The 16123-nt window shown below is 40.4% G+C and overlaps 1 protein-coding gene across 1 annotated transcript in view; it reads left to right on the forward strand.

Annotated features, from left to right (window-relative positions):
* Positions 1-4503: 4503 nt before the first annotated feature.
* The window catches only part of CCDC7 (coiled-coil domain containing 7), a 274689-nt gene continuing 263069 nt past the window's right edge, over positions 4504-16123 (forward strand). Inside the window, exons 1-4 of the mRNA XM_086334569.1 lie at positions 4504-4798; positions 7374-7703; positions 9388-9480; positions 15216-15299. Coding sequence (XP_086190695.1) covers positions 7425-7703; positions 9388-9480; positions 15216-15299 — 456 coding nt within the window. The 5' untranslated portion in view covers positions 4504-4798; positions 7374-7424. The remainder of the gene's footprint in view (positions 4799-7373; positions 7704-9387; positions 9481-15215; positions 15300-16123) is intronic.

The raw sequence follows: 16123 nt of genomic DNA on the forward strand, positions 1-16123 counted from the left end.
CCAGTTCAACTCTACAAGCATCAGCTGGCCACCACTGCTTTGTAGGAGTCAGAGATTTGGGAACGAACACAAGTGTTACTATTCTGGCTGCTGCTATTGCTATGATTAATAAACTTTCCTTTGACTCTGGCTCAGGAGTCTCATAGCTTCTGCGAGGATCTATGATACTGTGGTATGCTGACTTGTTTTCTAACGAATAAGCAAAACTGTAGACCCTTCCCAGTTGTTGGCAGTTTCAGTGACAAAGATGGAATACTAACAAGACATGACTTCCTGGAACAGGAAATATAAGAGGATCTCCACAGTCCATTTAGTCCATTTAACATGATTTGAACTCCTAGAGATCAAACCAGTCAATCCTAAAGGAAATCAACCCTGAGTATCCATTAGAAGGATTGATGCTGAGGCTGAAGCTCCAATACTTTGGCCACCTGATGCAAAGAACTAACTGACTGGAAAGGATTCTAATAGTGGGAAAGAATGAGGGCAAGAAGAGAAGCAGGTGACACAGGATGAGATGGTTGGATGGCATTATCGACTCAATGAACATGAGTTTGAGCGAACTCTGGGAGATGATGAAGGACAGGGAAGCCTGGTGTGCTGCAGTCCATGGGGTCTCAGGGAGTCGGACACGGCTTAGTGACTGAACAACAGCAACATGATTTTAAAAACAGTCCTTGGATTTAGTAACGGCTATATTATTCAATCCAGCAATAAATAATCCTCTATTCTCTCACTGAGGAAGAATTAGGGATAAGGATGTGGACCGAGCACTGGGAAGCAGGTTCAAAGACAGCTTCCTGAACAGTGACTTGATTGTTGTTTCCTTGGGATGAGGGCTAGAGGGTCCATATGATCAGCCTCACACCCATCCTGCTGCTGCTGCTGCTGCTAAGTCGCTTCAGTCGTGTCCGACTCTGTGCGACCCCAGAGACGGCAGCCCACCAGGCTCCCCCATCCCTGGGATTCTCCAGACAAGAACCAATGCTAAGATTCACCCTGGCTTAGAGGAGAGTTCTGATCCTTTTCAGACAATAATTACAGAGACACTCACCTATGCCAAATGCAAAAAGAGTGAAATTTATGTATGCTCTGAGTAGAAATCTTGCAAATTTACAGAACTTTGACTGGTTAGCTTGGGAGATAAAAGGAAGGCACACATACTATTTGTTAAGGAGTCAGATGTGTGAAAAGGAATGAATAGCTCTTCCTAGGGTGCTGTAGGGAGAAGGCAATGGCACCCCACTCCAGTACTCTTGCCTGGAAAATCCCATGGATGGCGGGGCCTGATGGGTTGCAGTCCATGGGGTCGCTAGAGTTGGACACGACTGAGCGACTTCACTTTATTTTTTCACTTTCATACATTGAAGAAGGAAATGGCAACCCACTCCAGTGTTCTTGCCTGGAGAATCCCAGGGACAGGGAAGCCTGGTGGGCTGCCGTCCATGGGGTCGCACAGAATCGGACACGACTGAAGTGACTTAGCAGTAGCAGTAGCAGCAGGGTGCTGTAAAAGACAGTTTGGTTCAGCACTCTAGGCAGAACTATTTCTTTTCACAAACTATTTGATGGGACTAGCTTGGCCCTCTTACAGCTCAACTTCTCCTGAATTCTATCAAGCCAATCTCAGATCCTTTCAAAGATGACATTAAAAAGCCTCAAAGTTTTTTTTTTTTTTTTTTTTGAAGTGGGTTTGGGTCATAAGGGCACCCTGGTCCTCTTAGTAAAAGTTCCCTAAGACAGAAAAATCCCATGAGAAGTCACAGATGAAGCACTGCATAGTATTTGGACATATATTGTCCTGCCTTTTGCCTGTATGCTCCACTATACTGGCCCTCATGGGCTGAAAGAGACATTATGGATCTTTATAAGTTTTATAAAAATCCTCTTGTCCCTCTTGCTCCTGATTGATTCTTCCAAATAAAAAGCTTGGGTGACAGTAAAGGATTATTGGAAAGATGTAGTTATAGTTCCTGGAATGGGACACATGAATTTTGTGGCAATGGAAAGACAGGGGGTAAAAAAAGCATCTGGGGAGGGAGCAACTTAAGCACTGAGAAGTAGAGGGAAATGAAGGGACATTAATATTTTTTTTGTCTTTTAGAACAACTCTAGGACTCTTCCTCACAAAGGAAAATGCCTTAGTGCATCTCTCCCAAACTAGTGCAAGTTCCTTTAATTTAACTGATTCCTGGGTTGCTGTCTATTAGACAGCTTTGACTGCAGTTTGACCGCCGTTCTCTTAATCTTACTTCTCAGTATTGGAAATAGCAGCAAATGGCCCCAGTTTCTTCACTTCCTATGGTATCTTTAAATTTCCATTTTTGTTCCTTTTCACTTTTGAGTCACTGGTTACAACTCTTTTCTGTGTTATATTATGGTTTACTTTAGGCTCAGATAGTAAAGACCCTGCCTGCAATACGGCAGACCCAGGTTCAATCCCTGGATTGTAAAGATCTCCTGGAGGAGGGAATAGCAACCCACTCCAGTATTCTTGCCTGGAGAATCCCATGGACAGAGGAGCCTGGCAGGCTACAGTCCATGGGTTTGCAAGGAGTTGGACATGACTGAACAACTAACACTTAGGTTTTAGAGTATCTGTCTTTAACTTACTACATGTATTAGTTTCTTATAGCTTCTGTTCCAAATTATTACTTGGTGTATTAAAACAAAATAATCTCTCATGAAATGTGAAATATTTCACTGGGCTAAAGTCATAGTGTTGATGGGATTACACTACCTCCAAAAGCTCTAGAAGGGAATTTGCCTCTTTCCTCTTCCAGTTCCTGGTAGCTGTTGACAATCCTTGACTTATGAACACATTGCTCCAATCTTTGCCTCGCTGGTAACATTGCATTCTTTTTTTCTATGTCAAATCTCCCTCTTCCTTTTATTTCCCCCTTGGCCGTGCCTGGCAGCATGTGGGAATCTTAGTTCCCTGAACAGGGATGGAACCCATTGTGCCCCTTGCAGTGGAAGACAGAGTCTTAACCACAGGACCATCGGGGAAGTCCCCCTCTGCCTCTTTCTCACTTGCTGACACCCAGATTATCCCAGATAATCTCCTCATGTACCTGTACAGTGATCATGTACGAATGTGAAAGTTGGGTCATAAAGAAGGCTGAGTGCCAAAGAACTGATGCTTTTGAACTGTGGTGCTGGAGAAGACTCTTGTTCCTTGGACACCAAGGAGATCAAACCAGTCAATCCTAAAGGAAATTACCCTGATTATCATTGAAAGGACTGATGCTGAAGTTCCAATTCTTTGGCCACCTGATGGGAAGCACCAAACCAACTCATTGGAGAAGACTCTTCATGCTGGGAAAGGTTGAGGGCAAGAGGAGCAGGGGGTGACAGAAGAAGAGATGGTTGGATGGCATCATAGCCTCAATGGACATGAGTTTGCGCAAACTCTGGGAGACAGACACCACCCTCCCCCAACCTGGCAACTTTTGATTGCATACTTGAATGATTTTTACCTTGTTGGGTACTGGATGTTTTAACATGCCTGTAAATATTCTTGAGCTCTTAGTCAAATTATTGAAAATATTTCACTCAGGTATTACTTTGAAGATTCATTTTTGCCAGGTCTAGGGAAGTGTTTAGTGTAAGACTAGTTTTGACCATCTCCTGAGGCAAAATTCTTATGAGTACTTAATGAGTACCCATAAATTACACGCTTCTCAGGCTGCGCTGGGAGAAGGCAATGGCGACCCACTCCAGTATTCTTGCCTGGAAAATCCCATGGGTGGAGGAGCCTGGTAGGCTGCAGTCCATGGGGTTGCCAAGAGTCCGACACGACTGAGTGACTTCACTTTCACTTTTCACTTTCATGCATTGGAGAAGGAAATGGCAAACCACTCCAGTGGTCTTACCTGGAGAATCCCAGGGATGGCGGAGCCTGGTGGGCTGCCATCTCTGGGGTCGCACAGAGTCAGACACGACTGAAGCGACTTAGCAGCAGCAGCAGCAGGCTGCGCTAGTGGTAAAGAACCCAACTGCCAATGCAGGAGATAGAAGAGATGTGGGTTCAATTCCTGAGGAAAATCCCCTGGAGGAGGGCATGGCAACCCACTTCTGTAGTCTTGCCTGGAGAATCCCCATGGACAGAGGAACCTGGCCGGCTACAGTCCGTGGGGGTCACAAAGAGTCGGACATGACTGAAGTGACTTAGCAGGCAAATCAGTTATTTCGCAACAAAACATTTAGTCTAAAACAAATAGATAAAAGCACGGCAACTGACTCCGCAACACCTCCCAGTGAAAACTTTAGCTGGTGCCAGAGGAGGGCCTGGGACTCAGGTTTTGCCAGTGAAGCCCAAGCTCTTAAAGCACCACAGAGGATGGTGTTTTAGCTCTCCAGGCCGAAAGCCTAGAAGCACCTGCGCACGTGAATCACCTGCCCATGTGAATCACCTGGAAGGAATCACCGAGGAGAGAGGGCGGGGCGGCCGAGTAGGGGACGCGGACGCCCTCGCCCATCCCCCTCCCGCAGGTGATTCTCGGCTCCCGACGCTGGCGCTGTTACTGGGGCGACAGCGCCGTGACGTGGCGTCAACGGCCGTTGGGCGACGGCTGGCGTTCGGCGCTGGTAGCTGCCGTCGCGGGTCGTCGGAACCCGCCCTTTCCTTTCAGCACAAATGTCCATTTGTAAAACAGCAGGGCTGGAGTCTGCAGGATTTGCAGGCTTCAGTCCTGCAGCAAGTGCGGGAGGCTCAGAATTTCCAACGTGTTCACCTTAGAGCCAGCCACGGCAGCGCCAGCCCACCCAGTAGCCTGAGTGCCCGCAGCGTCAGCAGGTACACCGAGGGGGTGAGCTACCTCCCTCGTCCTCACCAAGCGTTTCCACTGGTTTCTCTGGCAGAAGCAGCCTTGTTTTTCTCTCCGCTTTCTTATCTTGATGCAGACTTTAAGGCCAGTCGTCCGTGTACCCACATTTTCTATAATGTCCCCTCGCTCCCCCTTTTCTATAATGTTTCTTTAAAATGCTTGAAATGGTATCAAGCGAATCCTTGAAGGAACACTGTACATTTGTCTTCGTGGTGAAAAGTGACTGGTTGTTGTTCAGTTGCTCAGTGAGTCTGACTCTGTGTGACCCCGTGGGCTGTAGCCCGCCAGGCTCCTGTTGTCCATGGGATTCTCCAGGCAAGAATACGGGAGTGGGTTTTTTTGTCCTCCTCCAGGGGATCTTCCAGACCAGGGATCAGACCCGCATCTCCTTCATAGGCAGTCGGTTTCTTTACCACTGAACCAGCGTGCCGGTAACCTTGGGTCAATTTCTGGTGAGTCAGAATCAACCTCCTGGCACTGTTAGGAGGGTTAAATGGAACGGAGGTGTAAAATTCTAAGTATTTTTTTGTAAGTATTCACCACACGTAACTTTTTAAAAATTGTGGTGTGCTTGATGGAGTGGTTTGTTAGGTTAATTACTAGCACCTGGTGAATTTTCCATCCTTTTCTGTTGATTTCTTAAAGTAGCCCATTATCTCTGCATTCCCATCTTCTATCTTAGATAAACTTGCTCTGTTCCCTCCTCTAAAGTGCGTTGGCCCATTTGTGCCTTAAAACCCTTTTCTTTTTGTTTACGCAAGGACTTCTTCACAGCAATTCCCTCTCTCTCAATCATACTTTTTTCTTTCTATTGAATCATTTCAATCAGCAAATTAGTTTCCTAGGACTGTGGTACCAAAGTGCCACAAATAAGGTGACTTAAAACAATTTATTTTTAAAATTTATTTGGTTGTGTGGGGTGTTAGTTGTGGCAGGTGGGATCTTTAGTTGCTGCAGGGAGTATTTTTCATTTCATCATGCAAACTCTAGTTCTCTGACCAGGGATTGGGGAGCACAGAGTCTTAACTACTTGGGCCACCTGGGAAGTCCCTGAAACAGTTTATTGTGAGAGAAATTTATTATTTCATCATTCTGGAGCCTGAGTCTGAAATCAAGATATTGGCAGGGCTGTGGTCCGCCTGAAAGTTCTAGGGAAGAATCCTCTCTTGCTTCTTTTCAGCTTCTGGTAGATGCTGGCAATCCTTAATATTCCATGGCTTATGGCTGCACCCCTCCAATCTCTGCCCTTGTCATTTCATAGCTTTCTTCCTTTTATGTCTATGCACAAGTGTCTTTACCTTCCTTTCTTATAGTAACACCAGTCAATGGGTTTAGGGCCCACCCTAATCCAATATGATTTAATTTTAACTTGATCATATCTACAAAGACTTTTCAAATATGATCATATTCCCAGGTATCAAGGGTTAGGACTTGAACATGTGTTTTTAGAGGACATACTTCAGATTACAACAGTGGGACTAATCTAGGTGTGGAGTGCTTGAGACAACAGGGAACCAATGCTATTTCATCTTAATTATGCCAGTCTATCAGACAATTCCCAGGGTCAAGCACATGCTTTTAAACTGTTGGGGAGGAGGCATTGTCCTGAATGTTAATCAGCTTTGGACAAAGAGAAGTAGGAGGATGAAAGCTTAAGGCCTGCCGGTCTTACTTCCTTATTTAGTCCGTCATGACTTTGGTGCTGCCCTCATATTGCTCAGCTGAAAGGCTATTACTTTCTGTGGAAATAATAATATGCATAAAAGGCATGTGTTAGCTCAAGAATGGGGGAAAGGTAAAAATAAAATTTTAAAGTTTTCTAAATACATTCTTTCACTGTTGCCACTGTCTTCTTCCTGCCTTTCAGCACCTGTCCTAAATGCCCACTCATAAATCACACGTCTGGGGGGTTTTCACGGGTTTTAGTTGTTGCTGTTAGGAATGTTTCCCTCTCCATTTTGTAATTTCTCCAGAGTTGATTTTAGGATTCACCATCTTCATGTCAGTTGATAATCCTGCTATCCTTTTTGTTTCTTTAAAATTTTTTTTGTTTTGTATTGAAGTATAATTGATTTATAATATGTTAATTTCAGAAAGTTAGCACTTAGTTGGCAAATTGAGTTAGTGTGTACATATATATCTATATTTTTTCAAGTTCTTTTCCCATTTAGGTTATTACAGAGTATTGAGTAGAGGTCCCCATGCTATACAGTAGGTCCTTGTTATTTATTTTAAATATAGTAGTGTATACATGCCAATCCTAAGCTCCAGATTTATCTGTTCCCCCAACCTTTACCTTTTAGTAACCAGAAGTTTGTTTTCTAATTCTGTGATTTTGTTTCTGTCTTGTAAATAAGTTCATTTGTATCTTTTTTTTTTTTTAAAGATTCTGCAGATAAGTGATATCATGTGGTTTTTGTCTCTGTCTGACTTACTTCAGTTAGTATGATAATCACCATGTCCATTCATGTTGCAAGTGGCATTATTTCATTATTTTTAATCTTCCATTATCTTTAATCTGAAATCTTAATGTTTTATTCACAGGGAGGAATACAGATTTTTCATCTATAATTCAGAAGCTAAGTAAATAACAAAATGAAGCCAGTAAAGCATCTGTTGACCTCTAGTAGTAAATTGGTAAACGTTCCAGAATTAACATTTAAAAAAGGACTATTTAATTCACCATTGTCACCTAAACCAAAGGAAAAACATAGTGCAAAAGTAGTACGTGATAAACTTGAACCGATGGTCTTAAAATCTCCACCAACAGGAGAATCCATTGTAAGGTATGCTTTGCCCATTCCATCAAGTAAGACAAAGGAGTTAATAGCAGAAGATGAATTGATCAGGAAAATTACCAAACATCTGAAGATGGTAAGATACTTGTTGATGCTTGATCCCCATAACCATTTCCAGGTTTATTGATTTCCTGAGAAGACACACTGGACTCAGCATATGGTCATATTGATAGCTAAGATATAGTGAAAGAAAAGCAAAATCAGCAAAAGGAAAAGGCACATGGGATGAAGTCTGGAGGAAACCAGGTCCAAGCTTCCTAGATTTCTTTACCTTTGGAGTCACACAGGACATGCTCAATTCCCCCAACAGCAAATTGTGGCAACACATGTGAAATGTATACCAGAAGAATTTATTAGAGACTCAATGCCCAGTGTTTCATTGGAGGTTGGTCATCTTGGTACTCTCTGCCTTTTTGTTGTTCACTAGCTCAGTTGTATCAGATTCTTTGTGAATCCGTGGACTGCAGCACACCAGGCTTCTTTGTCCTTCACTGTCTCCCAAAGTTTGCTCAAACTCATGTCCATTGAATCAGTATGCCATCCAACCATCTCATCCTCTGTTGCCCCCTTCTCCTCCTTCCCTCAATCTTTCCCAACATGAAGAATCTTTTCCAATGAGTTGGCGCTTCCCATCAGGTGGCCTAAGTATTGGTGCTTCAGCATCAGTCCTTTCAATGATTATTCAGGGTTGATTTCCTTTAGGATTGACTGGTTTGAACTCCTTGTTGTTCAAGGGACTCTCAAGAATCTTCTCCAGCACCATAATTTGAAGGCATCAATTCTTCAGTGCTCAGCCTTCTTTATGGTCTAACTCTTACATCTGCACCTGACTACTGGAAAAGGCATAGTTTTGACTATACAAACCTTTGTGGGCAAAGTGATGTCTCTGCTTTTTAATACACTGTCTAGGTTTGTCATAGACAAAGAACAAGCATCTTTTGATTTCGTGACTGCATGTACCAAAATTCCATACTCCCCGAAGGAAAGCAGGTGTTCAGCATAAATCATACAGTTTGTACAGTGAATTTAGGGACAGTGAGCCATTATCATCAGTCAGCAAACAGTGGGGATCCTCCTGAAATACAGGTTCTGAGACATAAGCAGATCTTTCTAAGAATAGGCCTTTCTAAGTTTCATGTTTGCTCTGTTAGCTCTTCTCTGCGCTTTAGAAACTCAAGTTCTCAGTGATGGAGGGGGGGAAATCTCCTTTTCTCTGAGTTTCTTTTTTGCACATTGATCCAGAATTGAGTTGTACATGCACCCAATACCAAGTGAGAACAGTGAGGGATAGCACAAATATACAAAAAGTATAGTTTATCAAACTTCCAAAGTACAAGTTTGCTCAAAGTTCAAAGGGTTAGCTCAGAGAATTTCCTTTAAAAACATATTGCTTTGTGGTCTCCATCTCTCTAGTTTTCCTCGTCTCTTCAAGGAAGAAAAGAAAGTCAAGTCAGATTTTGAGGTGGTGAGTAGAGTTGAGGCTTCAGCTGTTCATAGACTCTTCCTTCAATGCGGAAATGGAAGAGTCATAGGGCCTGCCTTCATTGAGAGGCATCAAGGACTATTGCTTATACTGCTTCTTCAGGATGATGTGAGGTGGGGCATGAGATGGAAAATTTAAGTGTATGGCACTGGCAGAAATAAGTCTTACTGCTAAAATGATTCTGACATGGTTGATTAAGTACATTTTTATGTTTAATATATTAATAAATACAATTTTTACACTGTAAGTACATAATTCACTTTGATTTTTCTTATAGGTGGTTTCCAGTTTGGAAGAAACCTATGGATATGGCACTCAAAATGGAGAAAAAGCAGTTGTGAAGCCTGAACATGAAGAATTAAACTTTTCTGTAAGTGTATGTAATGCTAATGTAGAGACATTAATGCTGTAAAGGGCTAAGATTTTCTTTTAGAATCTATATATGTTTTCTGAATTCACCATCCATGAAAATGATCATCTTAGGAAACCTGAAAGTACTGTACTGATTTTTTCCATCCTCTGCCAAATACTTATCTTAAAGTTTAAGTAAGGCATATCTGTATCTTGAGCTTACTTTTGATGCTAATGAATCTCCTGCTTAATATTTAAGCTTTGGTTGGAGTTGATTTGCAAATGTGTAGTCTTTATTGGGTTAAGAAATTATTTTTCTATTTTTTGGTTTGCTAAATAAAAGAATCCCAAACATTGAAGTGATTATTGAATTTTAACAAATATCTTCATTGTATATATTGAAATGATGTAACTATTAAAGTGATTATATTTTATAATTAATTTTGTTAGTTAGGGATTTGGGTTTGGCTTCATGTAATAAAATAACTATGTTGGATATTTCAAACCCAACGATTGTGTTGGGTCTTTCAAACACAGTATGTTTCTTGGTTTATTTGATTTCTTTTTCTTGTTTGATTTATTTTTTCAGCATTCTGTAATTTTCATCATACAGATCTGGTATATTTTTCTTTAGATTTATACATTAATATCATGCTACTTGGAATGACTTTTAATGGCATTGTGTTTTTTATTTTTTTCCCTTGTTATTAGTATATAAAAATATGAGTGATTTTCATGTGTTGATCTTATATCTTACCAACTTGCTCAATGTACTGTTTTTCATTCTAGGATCTTTCTATAGATACTTCGGGGTTTTGTACCTAAGCAATTATGTCATCTTAAAATAAGGACAGTTTTACTTCTTACTGTCCAATCTGAATGTTTTTATTTCCTCCTTTTTCTGTCTCTTTTTGGCCATGCTATATAGCATGCAGGCTCTTAGTTCCCCCACCAGGAATCGAACCCACATCCATTCATTGCTCGGCAGATTCTTAACCACCAGGGAAGTCCCGATTCCCACTTTCTAAAGAGTTTTTTTTTTTAATCATAACTAGATGTTGAATTTTATCAGAAATGTTTTCTGCATCTGTTGAGATTATCATATGCTTTTTATTCTTAAGGTGTATCACATTGATTGCAGATATTGAAAAACCCTTGCATCCCTCAGATAAATCCCACTTGATCTTATTTTATGGTCCTTGTAACGTACTGTTGGAGTAGGGTTTGCTAGTATTTTGAGGATTTTTTCATCTATGTTTATCAGTGATAGTGTCCTATAATTTTCATTTTCATGGTGTGTCTGATTTTTGTATCAGAGTGACAATGGCCTTGGAAATGAACAGAGATCATTCTGTCGTTTTTGAGATTGCATCCAAGTACTGCATTTCAGACTCTCTTGTTGACCATGATGGCTATTCCATTTCTTCTAAGGGATTCCAGCCCACAGTAGTAGATATAAGGGTCATCTGAGTTAAATTCACCCATTCTAGTCCATTTTAGTTTGCTCATTCCTAGAATGTCAACGTTTACTCTTGCCATCTCCTGTTTGACCACTTCCAATTTGCCTTGATTCATGGACCTAACATTCCAGGTTCCTATGCAATATTGCTCTTTACAGCATCAGACCTTGCTTCTATCACCAGTCACATCCACAACTGGGTATTGTTTTTGCTTTGGCTCCATCCCTTCATTCTTTTTGGAGTTATTTCTCCACTGATCTCCAGTAGCATATTGGGCACCTACTGACCTGGGGAGTTCCTCTTTCAGTATCCTATCATTTTGCCTTTTCATACTGTTCATCGGGTTCTCAAGGCAAGAATACTGAAGTGGTTTGCCATTCCCTTCTCCAGTGGACCACATCCTGTCAGATCTCTCCACCATGACTCTCCCATCTTGGGTGGCCCCACACAGTATGGATTAGTTTCATTGAGTTAGACAAGGCTGTGGTCCATGTGATTAGATTGACTAGTGTGTCTGCCCTCTGATGCCCTCTTGCAACACCTACCATCTTAGTTGGGTTTCTTTTACCTTGAACGTGGGGTATCTCTTCACGGCTGCTCCATCAAAGCGCAGCTGCTGCCTCTTACCTTGGACGAGGGGTATCTCCTGACGGCCGCTCCTCCAGACCTTGAACGTGGAGTAGCTCCTCTCAGGCCTCCTGCTCCCGCGCAGCCACCACTCCTTGGATGTTCAGCAATACGTGAACCGTGAACTTCCAGATGTTCAAGCTGGTTTTAGGAAAGGCAGAGGAACCAGAGATCAAATTGCCAACATCTGCTGGATCATGGAAAAAGCAAGAGAGTTCCAGAAAAACATCTATTTCTGCTTTATTGACTATGCCAAAGCCTTTGACTGTGTAGATCACAATAAACTGTGGAAAATTCTGAAAGAGATGGGAATACCAGACCACCTGACCTGCCTCTTGAGAAACCTATATGCAGGTCAGGAAGCAACAGTTAGAACTGGACATGGAACAACAGACTGGTTCCAAATAGGAAAAGGAGTACGTCAAGACTGTATATTGTCATCCTGCTTATTTAACTTCTCTGCAGAGTACATCGTGAGAAATACTGGGCTGGAAGAAGCACAAGCTGGAATCAAGATTGCCAGGAGAAATATCAATAACCTCAGATATGCAAATGACACCACCCTTATGGCAGAAAGTGAAGAGGAACTAAAAAGCCTCTTGATGAAAGTGAAAGTGGAGAGTGAAAAAGTTGGCTTAAAGCTCAACATTCAGAAAACAAAGATCATGGCATCTGGTCCCATCACTTCCTGGGAAATAGATGGGGAAACAGTGGAAACAGTGTCAGACTTTATTTTTTTGGGCTCCCAAATCACTGCAAATGGTGATTGCAGCCATGAAATTAAAAGACATTTACTCCTTGGAAGGAAAGTTATGACCAACCTAGATAGCACATTGAAAAGCAGAGACATTACTTTGCCAACAAAGGTCCGTCTAGTCAAGGCTATGGTTTTTCCAGTGGTCATGTATGGATGTGTGAGTTGGACTGTGAAGAAAGCTGAGTGCCGAAGAATTGATGCTTTTGAACTATGGTGTTGGAGAAGACTCTTGAGAGTCCCTTGGACTGCAAGGAGATCCAACCAGTCCATTCTAAAGGAGATCAGTCCTGGATGTTCATTGGAAGGACTGATGCTAAAGCTGAAACTCCAGTACTTTGGCCACCTGATGCGAAGAGTTGACTCATTGGAAAAGACTCTGATGCTGGGAGGGATTGGGGGCAGGAGGAGAAGGGGACGACAGAGGATGAGATGGCTGGATGGCATCACCGACTCAATGGACATGAGTTTGAGTGAACTCCGGGAATTGGTGATGGACAGGGAGGCCTGGCGTGCTGCGATTCATGGGGTCTCAAAGAGTTGGACACAACTGAGCGACTGAACTGAACTGAACTGATGATGGCCTAATAGCATGAGTTTGGAAGTGTTGTTTCCTCTACAGTTTTTGGGAATATTTTCAGAAGGATAGGTGTTAATTCTTCTCTAAATATTTGGTAGAATTCCCCTGTGAAGTCATCTGATCCTGGACTTCTGCTTATTGGGAGTTTTAAAATTGCGCTTTCAATTTCATTTCTGATAATTGTTCGTATTTTCTATTTGTTTTTGTTTTCTTTGAGGTTGTCCATTTTATTGGCCTATAGTTGCTCATGGTAGTCTAATAATCTTTTGTATTTCTATGATTTGGTTGTAACTTTTGCTTTTTCACTTCTAATTTTATTGATTGGTGTTCTCTCCCTTCTTTTCTTGATGACTCTTGCTAAAAGTTTATCAATTTTGTTTAATTTTTCAAAGAACTAGCTTTTAGTTTCATTGGTCTTTTCTATTTTTTTTCTTTTAGTCTGTAATTTATTTCAGCTCTGATTCTTTATGATTTCTTTTATTCTACTAACCTGGGGTTTCATTTGTTCTTTGTAATTGTTTTAGGTATAAGTTAGGTTGTTTAAGATTTTTCTCCTTGCCAGACATAAGCTTGTATTGCTATAAACTTCCCTCTATAGAACTGCTTTAGCTGCATTCCATAGTTTTTGGGTCATAATGTTCTCATTTTCATTTGTCTCTGGGTATTTTTTTATTTCATCTTTGATTTCTTCAGTGAACCATTGGTTGTTTAGTAGCATAATGTTTGGCCTCCATGTACTTGTGTTTTTTGCAGGTTTTTTTTCCTTGTAATTGATTTCTGGCATCACAGCGTCAGACAGTTTGCTTGATATGATTTCAATTTTCTTATATTTAGTGAGGCTTACTTTGTGGCCCAGCATGTGTCCTGGATAATTTCCATGTATACTTGAAAAAGAATGTTTATCTTGATCAAATTGATCTTCATCTTCTATTTGTGACCTGAATATAGGTGGGAGGAAATCCCCAAGTATTCAGATGGTCTCATTTTCTATTGGTGAATAATTCTGGTTAATTCATTTTACCACTCTCCTGAATGACTATTTTCCCCCTCTGTCTCCTATATGACTATCAGTTTTTACCATGATAAAAAAAAGTATGAACTTGAGTGTGTTTAAAATGTAATGTTGAGGGAACATATTCCTCTTGGAGAATATTCTGTTGAGAATGTTATAACTGTGTATAAGCATCTGAGATTTTTAAAAAATCTTTGGTCAATTGTCTGATTTACACATCATTGCTCTACTGAACGGAGAAGGCAATGGCACCCCACTCCAGTACTCTTAATAAGCTCCAGGTACTACTGTACATTTGGAGAAGGCGATGGCACCCCACTCCAGTACTCTTGCCTGGAAACTCCCATGGACAGAGGAGCCTTGTGGGCTGCAGTCCATGGGGTCGCCAAGAGTCGGACACAACTGAGCGACTTCCCTTTCACTTTTCACTTTCATGCATTGGAGAAGGAAATGGCAACCCACTCCAGTGTTCTTGCCTGGAGAATCCCAGGGATGGTGGAGCCTGGTGGGCTGCTGTCTATGGGGTTGCACAGAGTTAGACATGACTGAAGTGACTTAGCAGCAGCAGCTCTACTAAAAGTGATTCAGTCATTGTGACATTTTAATATGTAACTTTTTCTTCAAAAATTTCTATTGCTCATTAAATGAGGATGAAAGACTATACCTCTTGGTAAGTATGCTTATAAATCAGAAGTCATAGTCAACATTCATTTCTAACACAAAGCATTACTATAATGCATATTTAAGTGTATATTTTGTTTTTATATATTTTATATTTTTGTATAGTTTGTATATTTAAAATTTTTTTTTGTCGCTCAGTCGTGTCCGACTCTTTGCGACCCCATGGACACCAGGCTCCTCCATCCATGGGATTTTCTAGGCAAGAGTACTGGAGTGGGTTGCCATTTCCTTCTCCAGGGAATCTTCCCGACCCAGGGATAGAACCCAGGTATCCCGCATTGTAGACAGATGCTTTACCGTCTGAGCCACCAGGGAAGTCCTATATTTTGTTTTTGGCTACCTGCAAATTTCAGGAGTCTGAAGGCTGGAATGCCTGATATTCTGCATCTGTGTAAAGGAGAATGTAAGAAAAGACATAGTTGGGTATATGTCATTATTGAACCACTTCTCAGAATGTACTTTCTTTCCAGGAGAATTTGCTAGTGTAGTGAACATGGTTTCCTATCTTGATGCATTTCAAGGGACATAATTTACACATACAAAGCTATTTTAAAAAATAGTTAAGTATACTGAAATACAGATGGATATGCATATGAATTCTGAAATAAAAGTAACTGTGTTTTGCTGCTTTTTTCATAAGGTTGGGGATGATCTGACTTCATTCTTAATATGTTGTTCACAATTTGCAACTCAGTTAGAAGCAGCAGCTAAGGAAGAACATAATGTATGTATTCTATGTAAACTGCCAAGTATGTTACTTAATATTTTAATCATAAGTTTAAAATGATAAAACAATATAAACTGATAATTACTAATTAAATTATTGTTATTAGTAACATTTTAGTAAAAAAATACTTAGTTATATTTGCTGTTTGATGTTAAATATGACTATCCAGTCAGCAATATTAGTCTAGGTATGGTGCCTTAAGTTGTTATAAAAGGCATTGGAAAGCATTATTTATCATCATAGGCATTTATTTCTGTGAATTTTCCTTTATTTATAGCATTGAATGGGTCATTAGTATTTTCATATGTAGTATTTACATTTTATTGTTTTTAAAGTGAGTACGGACTGCCAGGAAATTCCCTATGCTTATTCTGATTTCTTTCAGTTAAGCAACTTTTCTTCCTGCCTGAATGTTTGTAATAAAATTTTTCTTTAATAAGTTTTACTTGGTTGTGATTGAGTTTGGTTGTTTTTGTGGCAAAGGTTATCAGTTTAGCATTACATTTTGAAAGTGGTAAATATTGGTATTTTAGACTGTGTGATGGGTTTTGTGTATTCATTTTCTCTCAATCTCCAAAACTAGTTCTTTGCATTTTCCATTAAAAAAAACAAGTAGTAGTGTAATATTTTATATCTTGATTCTTAGATCTTTTAGTATAGCAAAGTTATATTTAAAAAATAATAATGATAATGCTTTTCATTATTGTACTATCTGCTCCGTGGAAAAAATAGTGCTTTTCTGAGAGGAATTTAAATTTTCTTTTCTTACCTATATTAAGAAAATACATGAAATCATAAATGTGAATTGAGTTTTTTTAATA

Source organism: Bos grunniens, chromosome 13 (genome assembly GCF_055505025.1).
Source record: "Bos grunniens cultivar Pamir isolate PY7600 chromosome 13, Bosgru_T2T1.0, whole genome shotgun sequence".
Taxonomy (NCBI): Eukaryota; Metazoa; Chordata; class Mammalia; order Artiodactyla; family Bovidae; genus Bos; species Bos grunniens.